General features: G+C 41.2%; 2 protein-coding genes across 2 annotated transcripts in view; one reads left to right on the top strand and one right to left on the bottom strand.

The window, feature by feature from the left end:
• LOC112230899 (1-acyl-sn-glycerol-3-phosphate acyltransferase alpha) overlaps nt 1-12,786 on the bottom strand; it is a 36,149-nt gene that overhangs the window by 17,503 nt on the left and 5,860 nt on the right. Inside the window, exon 2 of the mRNA XM_024397261.2 lies at nt 1,365-1,498. Coding sequence (XP_024253029.1) covers nt 1,365-1,498 — 134 coding nt within the window. The remainder of the gene's footprint in view (nt 1-1,364; nt 1,499-12,786) is intronic.
• LOC121841650 (putative nuclease HARBI1) lies at nt 7,789-8,833 on the top strand (the record flags this gene model as incomplete). Its single annotated transcript, XM_042311378.1, has 4 exons — nt 7,789-8,089; nt 8,159-8,274; nt 8,371-8,482; nt 8,577-8,833. Coding segments are annotated over exons 1-4 (786 nt in total), but the record flags the coding sequence as incomplete, so codon positions are not given.

Genomic DNA, 12,786 nt, shown 5'->3' with positions numbered 1-12,786 from the left:
TTGTGTGCTGCTATACCAACTGACAGTTGTCGGTCTGTACCCACTGAAACCATGTGTAGCCACATTATACTGTTCTCTCAGAATAGAGTGCCCTGTGACTGCACTCAAACCATTACTAGAGGATTCCCTTAGGACGTGAGCTATGGAGGGTAAGTGAAGTTAGTGGGAAGGGAGACAACCAGCACTTGCACTTCTGTGATATGTGGTTGTCGCACCTAGCTATCTTAACCTCTCTGGGATATGTGGGACGCTAGCTAGCGAAAATGCAGAGCACCAAATTCAAATAAATTACTATAAAAATCAAACCTTCATTAAATCACACATGCAAGATAGCAAATTAAAGCGACACTTGTGAATCCAGCCAACATGTCAGATTTCAAAAAGGCTTTTCAGCGAATGCAAACGATGCTATTATCTGAGGATAGCACCTCTAAACAAAGAGAGAAACCATATTTCAACACTGCAGGCGCGACACAAAACACAGAAATAAAAATGTAATTCATGCCTTACCTTTGACGAGCTTCTTTTGTTGGCACTAATATGTCCCATAAACATCACAAATGGTCCTTTTGTTTGATTAATTCCATCGATATATATCGAAAAAAATCTAATTATTTGGCGCGTTTGACCCAGAAAAACACCGGTTCCAACTTGCGCAACCTTTACTACAAAATATCTCAAAAGTTACCTGTAAACTTTGCCGAAACATTTCAAACTACTTTTGTAATACAACTTTAGGTATTTTTTAATTAATGTAAATAATAGATACAATTGAAGACGGGATGATCTGTGTTCAATACAGGAGGAAAACAAACTGTAGCTAGCTTTCTGGTCACGCGCCTCTAACAGTACACTTCAAGTGACCCTCGTTCAAGATGGACGTACTTATTCATTACACAAAGGAATTTGGATTCCAGTGGAAGTGATAGGAACTGCAAGAAGGTCCCTTAGAAATCTGGATTCCTAATGAAAACCCATTGAAAAGAGTGACCTGATATAAGTTCTGTTATACTCACAGACATGATTCAAACAGTTTTAGAAACTTCAGAGTGTTTTCTATCCAAATCTACTAATAATATGCATATCTTATCTTCTGGGGATAAGAGTGTCTGCTAAATGACTAAAATGTGAAATGTAAATGTGTGTATCACCACATATGTGCATCTGTGTGTGCAGGCATATCCATCTCTGTGTGTGTCTGTCAGCAGGTCCGTCCGTGTGCGTATGTATGTGGTGTGTGTGGGCGCGCGTCCGTCCTTGCTGTCTGTTTGTGTAGCCGACCGACCGACCGTGTGTGTGTGTGCGTCCGTCCTTGCTGTCTGTTTGTGTAGCCGACCGACCGTGGGTGTGTGTGTGTCCCATACCCAGAACGTCCAAGGAGCTCTGGTGGTTGGAGATGATGACGTAGGGTCCCTCTGTCTGCAGGTGTTCCAAGCCACTCACATCGAACCGCAGACCCAGGAAGTACTTAACATGACGAACCAGAGCACGGACCACCCTGGAGACAGGAAAGAACACAGCAAATGTTCAACTCAATCTTGATCTGAAAACCATGCATGTTAAAACGATCGGAGTATAAACAAAACACCAATGCATCCATGACAGTGTTTGAGCTTCAAATCTGCTCTGTCAGCGATCAGCAACAGAGCAGAATGAATGCTCTCAAACACTGCGATCATCTCTAATGAAGGCGGTGAGAAAATACCGCTACGTACAGACAAATCTTGTACGTTGTGCAACTGTCATCTAAGGTTTTAGGTTAAAGAGGCCGACACGTTAGCTGTAATTAAACAAGTGACACGAGCAGGAGCAGTGTGCAGATCTTTTCTTTGAACTTCATATGTAACCTAACATATATTTGAAATGTTTTGACTGTTCAAGTACTTGCATACTTGTAGGGGGTGGGGGGTTGCACATCTGCCTGGTGTCAACAGTACAGGCTGGTGGTGTAATGGAGTGGGGAATGTTTGACACTGGCGATCATATTACACGCAAAGTTATTTAAGTCAATAATTTTGCCCATTCTAATGTTCAATGAACAGTAACTGAATGCCTCAATGCCCGTCTGTCTACCTGCTTTATATTTCAAGCCACAGTGACTCACTGTCTGTAGGAGCCAACACCATGTGAACAGGGTGGTGTTCCTAATGAAACTATATTCAGTCAACAAAAAAAAAAATTGCCATTGAAGATTCATTTATTGAAACGTAACAATTACATCTTTAAAAAGGCCATTATCGCAGCAGTGGCTCCTGCTTGTAGAAGCCTATGAATGTGCAATGGCATAGCCTTGTATTGTTAATTTAGCAGACATAAGGGCGTTAACGCAGTCAAGACACCCAATTTATAGAGAAAAAAAAACAATGTAGAACAGAATAAAATAGAACAAAATATTTTCCAATGACAAAAAATTGCCAGTGCAAAGTGATGCACGTCTGGAACGGTTTTTGAAACGGGGCTTAATTTGGCGCTTTGAAATACAATTTTTTTCAGGGCTACAAAACATTTTCGATATGGGCCAACAGATGTAGTTTATTCTGTCTGTTCTGTGGAATTTTCTAAGTGGTTTAACATTTCCACATTGAACACGGCACAGTGATTAATTACAGCCACAGCATCTGTTGGATAAGTTATAGGCCTAAACCGAATGATTTTGATGAAAAAAACCTTCTGTCTTTATCAAACTACTGTTTTAGCATATTTTCAGTGTGGAACCTGTCGGGGGGGGGTTATGGCCTAGGCTAACCAATTCTAAATGGAACTAGCGGGAAAAAAAAGAGACAGGATGCAATTATTCCAAAAGTTACAGCTAGTTGTTGGAACACAGTCACATGTACTCATTAACACATCCTTTTTTCCCCCCCTTCTAAAGTTTTTTAGGCATGCATTTCTGTAGGCCTAATGGCCTGTGTATGTGTAGAGGGAGCGGAGAACTGTGTGATGCTTGCCTTGGCTTCTTTTTTTTGTGGCTCGCAAATGCACATGTATAAATGGAACACTAGAGTCAAAACAAATTAATGTTTTCAAGACAATTTATTTTCTTCCCAGAACAAGCCACAAAGCGCATTCTACCAAAATAGTTTCACAGAACTCTTTTCTAAAAAAAAAAATTTTTTTTTTTTTTTTAATCTCTGGTTCAAAGATTGAGTACTCAAAACGGGCAACAAACCTATTACTCATGCTCATCTCTACAATAACGTAGCTAGAACGTTGTCTGCTGGTGGCATCACATGTACCATTACATTCAATAACATAACTAGAATGTTGTCTGCTGTTGGCATGACATTCAAAACATGTTTAGGCTAGATGTAGAACATTATTGTGGTTGGGTAAGAACAGCAGACAAAGGGGAAGGAAATGGCTCTCTTTGGGTTAGGCTCTCTCTGTGCCCTGTCAGGAAAGCAATAAAATCATGGCCACCAATCGCAACAGTCATTTTTATTTATTTATGGAAGATAAAACGTTTGTGTAAACTTAAAATGACTAAAACCAGATATAAAGTATGTAGAAAATATACTGGAGCTATATACACACGTTTAAATGAGCTCATCTTTGGAGAACCACCCAAATAAAAACTAGACAGAATAGACATTTCCAAAGACGTCATGACATGGGGCCCTCTGATTTTGTTTTAACGTTTGAGTCATTCCGATAGAATAAGAACATGGCGTACGTCATGGCAAAATGTGTAGAATTGCAGGAAATTGGCTTTAAAAAATAAAATTGTCCAGTGTTTCAAGATTCTTATTAAATATGACCTATAATTAATGGTAAAAAAAAGTTAATGGAGTGTCAAAATGCAGCTTTTCTGTGTTTATTTATTTGTGCAATGTATGGGCAGCTTTCATTAACTTTTACAGAAGCAGCAGCTATTCGTCCTGGGGTCCACAAAACATGACAAGTAACAAAACACTGGTAGACAAGGACAGCCACATTAAAAAACAAAAATATTATACAAACAATACAACTCAAAAATAGTGATAGTGTGCGCACGTTAGAGGTCGACCGATTAAGTAGGCCCGATTTCAAGTTTTCATAACAATCGGAAATCAGTATTTTTGGGCGCCGATTTTTTTACGTGTTTTTTTTTTTTTACACCTTTATTTAATTAGGAAAGTCGGTTAACACATTCTTATTTTGAATGACGGCCTAGGAAGGGTGGGTTAACTGCCTTGTTCAGGGGCAGAAAGACAGATTTTCACATTGTCAGCTCGGGGGATCCAATCTTGCAACCTTACAGTTAACTAGTCCAACGCAATAACGACCTGGGAGACTGCCTGTTACGCAAATGCAGTAAGCCAAGGTAAGTTGCTAGCTAGCATTAAACTTATCTTATAAAAAACCATCAATAATAATCACTAGTTAACTACACATGGTTGATGATATTACCTAGCGTGTCCTGTGTTGCATATAATCTGACTGAGCATACAAGTATCTAAGTATCTGACTGAGCGGTGGTAGGCAGAAGCAGGCAAGTAAACATTCAAACAGCACTTTTGTGCGTTTTGCCAGCAGCTCTTCGTTGTGCGTCAAGCATTGCGCTGTTCATGACTTCAAACCTATCAACTCCCGAGATGAGGCTGGTGTGACCGAAGTGAAATGTCTGGCTAGTTAGCGCGCGCTAATAGCATTTCAAACTTCACTCGCTCGGAGCCTTGGGGTGGTTGTTTCCCTTGCTCTGCATGTGGTGGCTGTTGTCGTTGTGTTGCTGGTTCAAGCCCAGGGAGGAGCAAGGAAAGGGACGGAGGCTATACTGTTACACTGGCAATACTAAAGTGCCTATAAGAACATCCAATAGTCAAAGGTAAAATGAAATACAAATGGTAGAGGGAAATAGTCCTATAATAAACTACAACCTAAAACTTCTTACCTGAGAATATTGAAGACTCCTGTTAAAAGGAACCACCAGCTTTCATATGTTCTCATGCTCTGAGCAAGGAACTGAAACGTTAGCTTTCTTACATAGCACATATTGCACTTTTACGTTCTTCTCCAACACTTTGTTTTTGCAATATTTAAACCCAATTGAACATGTTTCATTATCTACATGAGGCTAAATTGATTTTATTGATGTATTATATTAAGTTAAAATAAGTGTTCATTCAGTATTGTTGGAATTGTCATTATTACAAAATACATTTTTTTAAATATATATATTTTTTTATATAAAAAATTGGCCGATTAAATCGGCAGTGGCTTTTTTTTGTGGGGGCCCTCCAATAAATCGGTATCGGCATTGAAAAATCATAAATCAGTCGACCTCTAGTGCACGTGTTCCCTCACAGTCCCAGCATTCCATGAGTTGTTTAAATCATTTGTTTTTTTAAAAAAGGTACTTTTGCTGTTTGGTTGAGTAAATTGGAGATGGGAGTTCCATGCGATCATGGCTTTGTAGAAAACGGCATTGCCGTGAATTTGTTTTGAACTTCGAGACTGAAAAAACCCGTGGTGTCATGTATGGGCATCTGAAATAAATGTTACTTGATCATGCAATTGAATTTGTCACAGTAATATTCAAACAAAGAAATTATGAAAGAGAAGCAGTTAATCTCTCTTCAACCCTCAACCAGGAAAGCCTGGCATGCATGTTGATGATAGTTCTGTACGTGCAGTTAAGGGCAAGCCATGCTGCTCTGTTTTGAGCTAGCTGCAGTTTGCTACCTCTTTCTTCACTGCAGTTGACCATATTGACAGTAAATCAAGACCAGGGGCCTGTTGCACAAAAGTAGAATTAAGACATCCGGGATAAATGACTCAGCTGAGCTCAATGAAGCCAAAACATGTGCGTCCAGGCTTAATTGGTTGCACAAAGACCAAGCCAGGATGAGCAGACACGGATTCATTAAGCCAGGTGAAACCAATCCTGGATAGGTGCGCGCTCACGGCTCACTCAAATAGACCCCGCCACAGATCACAGATTAACTGATTTACCATGGCAACTAGAGCCGCGTACTTTTCCCCGTCGGAAGCACAAATCCTCATGGAGGCATACGAGGAGGTAAAAGATATAATTAAGAAGAAAGGCAACACCGCCACAGTGATAAAGCAAAGAGAAAAAGCGTGGCAAAGTATTGCAGACCGCCTGAATGCGTAAGTAGTGCACAATTACACACTCACCGCTCCGCTGAAACATCACAATTACAATTCAAATATTTAATTCACATCTCCAAAAATGCAGTTGTACTGTAATTATGAAACGGTTAAATTTTTTATTGAAATGCACTGCAGATATGAGTGAAATTGTGTAAAGTAACTCCATCACACTGTATAAAGCTATGATAATTTTTTTGATATTTTTACTGAAAACAAGACAAAAATACCAAGTAATTTTTTGCAGTGTGACTCCATTAAATGTGTGTGTGTGTGTGTGTGTGTGTGTGTGTAGATTAAACATGAACGGGCCAAAACGGACATGGCAGCAGGTCAAAATCAAATACAAGAACATTCTGCAGAATGGTATGGTCCCTGACTAATATTTAACAAAGCACAAGCATATATTGTACCCAGAAGGTGCCTGCTCACACATTGTCTGTACTGTTTTAGCAGTGAAAAAGAATACCCACAGACAAGGCACGGGTGGTGGGTCACCAAAGGCTGACCTTACACCAGCAGAGGACATGGCCTTGGAGCAAAATAAAGGAAGGCCCGTCTTAGAGGGGATCCCTGGGGGGAAAGAGACGAGCATAGGTTCCTCCCAAGATGCCACCCGCTTCATTCAAGGTATGTCCTTCCATCTCTACATGGGATACAACCACATTCATATTGAATCAATTTGGACTGTCTGACTTTGGTTTACCTATTGCCTTGCAGTGTCTGGCAGCACTGTGTTCCTGTTAGAGCCACCAGCACAAGCACCAGACGATGCTGATCCAGTGAGTACTCCATCAAAGGCATACTGTAGGCCTGGCATGTCTTGTCTACTAGCTTCAATATGAATCCGATTAAATGTGATAGGGTGAAGGCCCCAGTGCAGCAGCAACAGCACATGATGGAGACGATGATGAGGAGGAGACCATCTCTCTGGATTCCAGAAGGCATGAGGTATCATGTTAAGACTGTGAAAGTACTATTTACTCTACAATGGTGAGGAGTCCTCATGAAAATCAAAAATCTAATTTCTTTTACAGGACCCAGATGCTATACAGTGGGAAAACCAGCCTGGCAACATAGTGCGTATTAATAAAAGGACACCACATCCTGCCAAATTCCAGCTGCGCTAATTGTATTGTGTTCACAGAGCTCACAAGCTATCAGAAAGTTGTATGGCAACCACCTCCGGCGCCAAATAGAACTGGCAGACATAGACATTCAGTACAAGAAGAAAAAGATGGAAAATCTTGCACTGGAGTTCGAAATAAAAAAGAGGACAATTAGGAAACTGGACCTTGAAATAAAAAAACTTGAGAGGGAGGTGAGATATGCCTTCAATGTACACTGTATGCTAACTGTAACACAAATGTATTAATCATTATTTTTCTTTCCTCCCCCAGCTCCAAGAAGATGACACAGCTCAAAATAAAAATTAGGTATATTCTCGTAAAGTCAAGTGAGCCATGACATATGAGCTCTTATTGTGAGCACACAGGACGGTGGCATCTTTCTAAGGTTTTTTTATTTTCCCAGCAATCAGTACAACCAAGTCATCGTTATAAGGCATCGCCCTCTTTTGCCCACCCCCCCAGCACCAGGTGTGGCCACTAGCCTATATGAAGGCCCAAAATTGTGTGTTCCTTTCTGCTCTGACAATGGCATGCCCATTCGTGCGAGATGTGGTGCAGATGGCATCAGATGGCATCATCTGCAGATGGCATCAGGTATCTATGCAGACTACTGGGTCCCAGGATTAAGCACCGCACTGCACGGAGCCATGCACTGAGTGTGGAGCAAATGGTTTGTGTGGCCTTGCGCTTTTTTGCTAGTGGAGCCTTCCTGTACTCAGTGGGGGATGCAGAACAGCTGAACAAGGCCACAATTTGCCGCACAATAAGGAGTGTGTGTCTGGCTATCAAAGCATTAGCAGATGTCTTCATCTCCTTCCCTGGCCACAGAAGACTCTGTGACATCAAAGAGGAGTTCTATAGGATTGCAGGTAAGAGGATCTACAAATTACAGGACAACTGTTAACACATAGTAGGATACTCATTACTTTGTGTGACAGGTTTCCCCAATGTCATTGGTGCAGTGGACTGCACACACATAAGGATAAAAGCCCCCTCAGGTGCCCATGAGGCCGATTTTGTGAATAGGAAATCCTTTCACAGCATTAATGTTCAGGTGAACATAACTTTTTGATATTGTCCATTGACGAACACTCTGCATTGCCAGTGATGTGCATTGATTGGTGTAATATTCCTCATCTTATGATTTCAGATGGTCTGCAATGCTGACTGTGTGATCAGCAATGTTGTGGCAAAATGGCCTGGCTCAGTCCATGACTCCAGAATCTTTCGGGCCTCTGAAATCTATCAGTGCCTATCACAAGGTAAGCCACACAACCCCTATTTATAACCATCATGGCTGTGTCAAGAATATCACTGTGTTTATGAGGTAGTAATGATGAGATTTTGTGTTGACAGGTGAATTCTCTGGTGTGTTGCTGGGAGACAGGGGGTATGGCTGCCAGCCTTTTCTCCTGACACCTTTCACAGACCCCCAGGAAGCACAGCAGGCCTACAACCATGCCCATGCCAGGACCAGGGCCAGAGTTGAAATGACCTTTGGCCTCCTGAAGGCACGCTTTCACTGCCTTCACAAATTAAGGGTCAGCCCTGTTAGGGCATGTGATATTACTGTGGCTTGTGCTGTCCTCCACAATGTGGCCTGCCTGAGGAAGGAGAGGGCCCCCAGAGTGCCACCAGCCATGGACTGGGACAATCCGGCAATCTTCCCTGATGACGACAGTGGTCGGCTGCTGAGGGACCAATATGTGTTGAATTATTTTAGTTAGTATGTGTGCTTTCAATTTTGGTTAAATATGTCCTGCGGTGGCAGAGGAATTTGGGTTTTTTTGGGTTCGTTTTTTGACGAATTTGGCCTCTTATGATGTTTGTGCGGTATACTGTGTGTAATACAAGGCTGCAGGGAGGCTACTGCATCCATTCATTTGTCTGTTCAGTTGATGTGTATGGATTTGTCCTGCATTTATTTTAGTGTGCAGACATGCAGGGTGTGTTATATACAGACCTTTGAATGTGTATGTATCATTTTGTATAATATGCTTGGATTCTGTGCTTTCCATCTTGTAGAGTCACTGTGACTTCAGTTTCGAAAGGAGCTGATGGTTTACCTGCTTTGTTTTGTCCTTATTCAATAAAGGAACATAATGTTACACATTGTGTTTTTATATTCATATGGAATGTGTATTTGTTTATATGACAGAGTACTAGGGCCACACTGAAGAAAAAGGATAAAGTCATAAATTTATGAGGCTGGTTCTTTCTGCAGAAAAGCTACATATTGTTTTTACAGTTTTGATACTTATGACAATGTGATACTTAATATTCTGGCACATCAGCATGTCTTTGTTTATGAAACCATACTGAAGTACAATTTCACGAAATGCCCCACATCTGTCATTTTAACAACTGTCCTCCTTTAAAACAACTGGTTACAATATTATGACTTGTGTTTTTTTCCCCTCTGTGGCCCTAATATTCTATCATTTTATATATAGCCTTATAGTCTATGGGAAACTGTAAATTATCTAATGATAGCAACATCATCTAAAAATCATTTTTTATCCAAAATCATTGAAATTAATGATCACAAACGTTTAAATAATAACAGTGGGTCTAGTTATATGTGATAACAATGTATAGTGAGCAGTGAAATAACTATTGGTTTCCATTTGTGGTGACTGCTGACTGACATTAGGGATGAGATTAAATAGATCCTGGAATTTAGCCTGGTCTGGAGCAGGCTAGCTCCACAGAATAAATCTCCATGGTAATTTATACCATAACATATCCTCCTGCCCCCTATCCATCTTTAGTGCAACCGGATTACGGATCAATTGAGCCAGGATCACCAAGATATCCTGGCTTAATCCCTTATCCTAGTTTTGTGCAACAGGCCCCAGAGCCTGAACTACTACAGTTTTTTTTATAACAGATATACCCTTCCCCATCTACACAACAACTCTTGTCGATATGACTTCACCAGCCAATGTTATACCTAGGAGTTAAGATTTCTGTTGGAATGATGTGGGCGTATATAGGGTCGTGGTGTCATGAAATTCTGTCCGCCAGTAATTATAATGCAGAGACTGCCAGTCTCACGGTAATTGACTGTTAATTAACGAACATGTTTACCATCGCCGGGCTTCCATGCGCCCTAGGAACATCTACATTTTAAAAAGTAGAATAAACCCATTTCATATAGCCTACACGTCTCAATAAAAATCCATTATTTATTTCATTGTGATAGGCCTATAAACTTCATAGAAATCAAAACACAAGGGGCTGTATGGTGCGACTAGATTGAGGATTTGGGAAAAGTTTCAATAAAAGGCATGCGCTCTGATCCTTGTGCTTGCCATGGAGAGAAAAAGACAATTGCACCGCTGCTCTGCTTGTCAATGGAAGGTGGAATTAAAAATGAAATGAGAATGAAGAGCCAGAAGGTTGGCTGCTATTTACATTATAACCTGAATGGAGTTATGTAGGCTAACTAGGACGGTGAGAAGCGCAGTCGCGTTATTGCTAGCCTCAATTAGCTAGCGTCTCTCAGTTTGATGCAGTCAAGATAGTTATTTATCATCCCATCCGGTTACATAGTACCTATCAAGAAGTCTAGCAAGAAATAACAGTGGTTACGGTCTCTCCTGCCATGCCTGCGCTGGTGCTTTGAGCTTTCCATGTCTTACTCACATGCACCGCACGGCCTCCGCTCCCTAATAACCTTCAGCTGATCGCTCTGTGCCTCTCCCCCCTTCTCCATGGCTCCAGTTTAACAAAAATGTGTTTTTCTGCCACTTCCCTCACTCGGATCGAACCAGTTGTTTTTTTAGCATTGTTTGAGTTACGACAAAAGGTGTAAAGGTTCCAAATCTAACTGAACAATCAGGGGTTTGTTTGGACAAGGCTGTAGCAGGCATGGAACAGGAGCAGGCTGACAGGGGAGGGGGATTTGAGTCTATTCAGGAGAGAGAGTTAACATATCCCAGTGAGAAGGGTTGACAAGAACACACCACACAGCAGCACGTCATGGTTCACGAACACACCGACAGGTCTGTAATACTGTTGGCACTTCGCATCATAAGCCACTCCCCTTGAGCAGCTAGGAGACCGGTTAGTTAGGGTCTAAATCTCCTGTTTGTTTTCATCCCAAAACTCAGTGTGAAAATTCATGATGGAATCTTGGCGACTGTTGACAGCAGCATTACGATTCCATTTGTTTGGAACGTCAGACAGGGGGAAAAAAAAATAAAAAAATCGGACAATTCCATCCCTGTTCCGGCTGAGGCTGAAGTGACACTTTAGTTCGCTTCAATGTTTGCTACGTTGCGTGACAGTTCGTACTGAATGACAGTTTCCCACAAAACGGTGCACAATGTTCTTCAACAGCCTTTAAGTTCCATTTAAACCTGTTTGGTGGGTGTGGCAAGGTAAATCCTGGTCAATATGGGTGATCGTCTGAAATCACAACACTCCGCAGCACACCATATGGCAGGGATCATCAACTAGATTCAGCCGTGGGTCGATTTTTTTTCTTGAGCGGGTGGTGGGGGGCTGGAACATAATTACAAATAATTGGTAGACTGCAAATTGACTGCATGAAATCCAAACAGATATAATATTTGACTAAAACAATTTCAAACCTTGTTTACATTGATATATGATCACGTCTCTCAATTATGCATGGAAATACTTGAGAACAGATTTATGGGGTCTATTTCACACCATATGTATTGAATTGAAAATGAAAACATGAATAAGTTGAGAATGTAAACATTTCAGGACCGCCACTCCAAAACTAGCAAACCAATAGAGATTCATTGTCTACAATTTGCTCTAAACCCCACCCTTCACAGAAAAAAAGAATGCCAAAACTCACCCTAAAAAAGACTGGCAGTGAAAGCAAAGATACGAGTAGCGTAACCAAAAGGTCATACATGCAGGAAAGATCGTAGGCAAAATGTATTCAATAGGATTGGTTGCTGGGAAAGTTGAACCGAAAATGATTTTTGCATTCCTTTTTTCAAATATATACATACACTGCTCAAAAAAAAATAAAGGGAACACTAAAATAATACATCCTAGATGTGAATGACTTAAATATTCTTATTAAATACTTTTTTCTTTACATAGTTGAATGTGCTGACAACAAAATCACACTAATTATCAATGGAAATCAAAAATTTATCAACCCATGGAGGTCTGGATTTGGAGTCACACTCAAAATTCATGTGGAAAACCACACTACAGGCTGATCCAACTTTGATGTAATGTCCTTAAAACAAGTCAAAATGAGGCTCAGTAGTGTGTGTGGCCTCCACGTGCCTGTATGTCTTCCCTACAACGCCTGGGCATGCTCCTGATGAGGTAGCGGATGGTCTCCGGAGGGATGTCCTCCCAGACCTGGATTAAAGGAGCGAGACATGATGTCCCAGATGTGCTCAATTGGATTCAGGTCTGGGGAACGGGCGGGCCCGTCCATAGCATCAATGCCTTCCTCTTGCAGGAACTGCTGACACACTCCAGCCACATGAGGTCTAGCATGGTCTTGCATTAGGAGGAACCCAGGACCAACCGCACCAGCATATGGTCTAACAAGGGGTCTGGGGAT

The sequence above is a fragment of the Oncorhynchus tshawytscha genome, linkage group LG33 (assembly GCF_018296145.1).
Source record: "Oncorhynchus tshawytscha isolate Ot180627B linkage group LG33, Otsh_v2.0, whole genome shotgun sequence".
NCBI classification, from domain to species: Eukaryota; Metazoa; Chordata; class Actinopteri; order Salmoniformes; family Salmonidae; genus Oncorhynchus; species Oncorhynchus tshawytscha.
The sequence above is the reverse complement of the archived record's forward strand: the minus strand, read 5'-3'. Positions and strand labels throughout refer to the sequence as shown.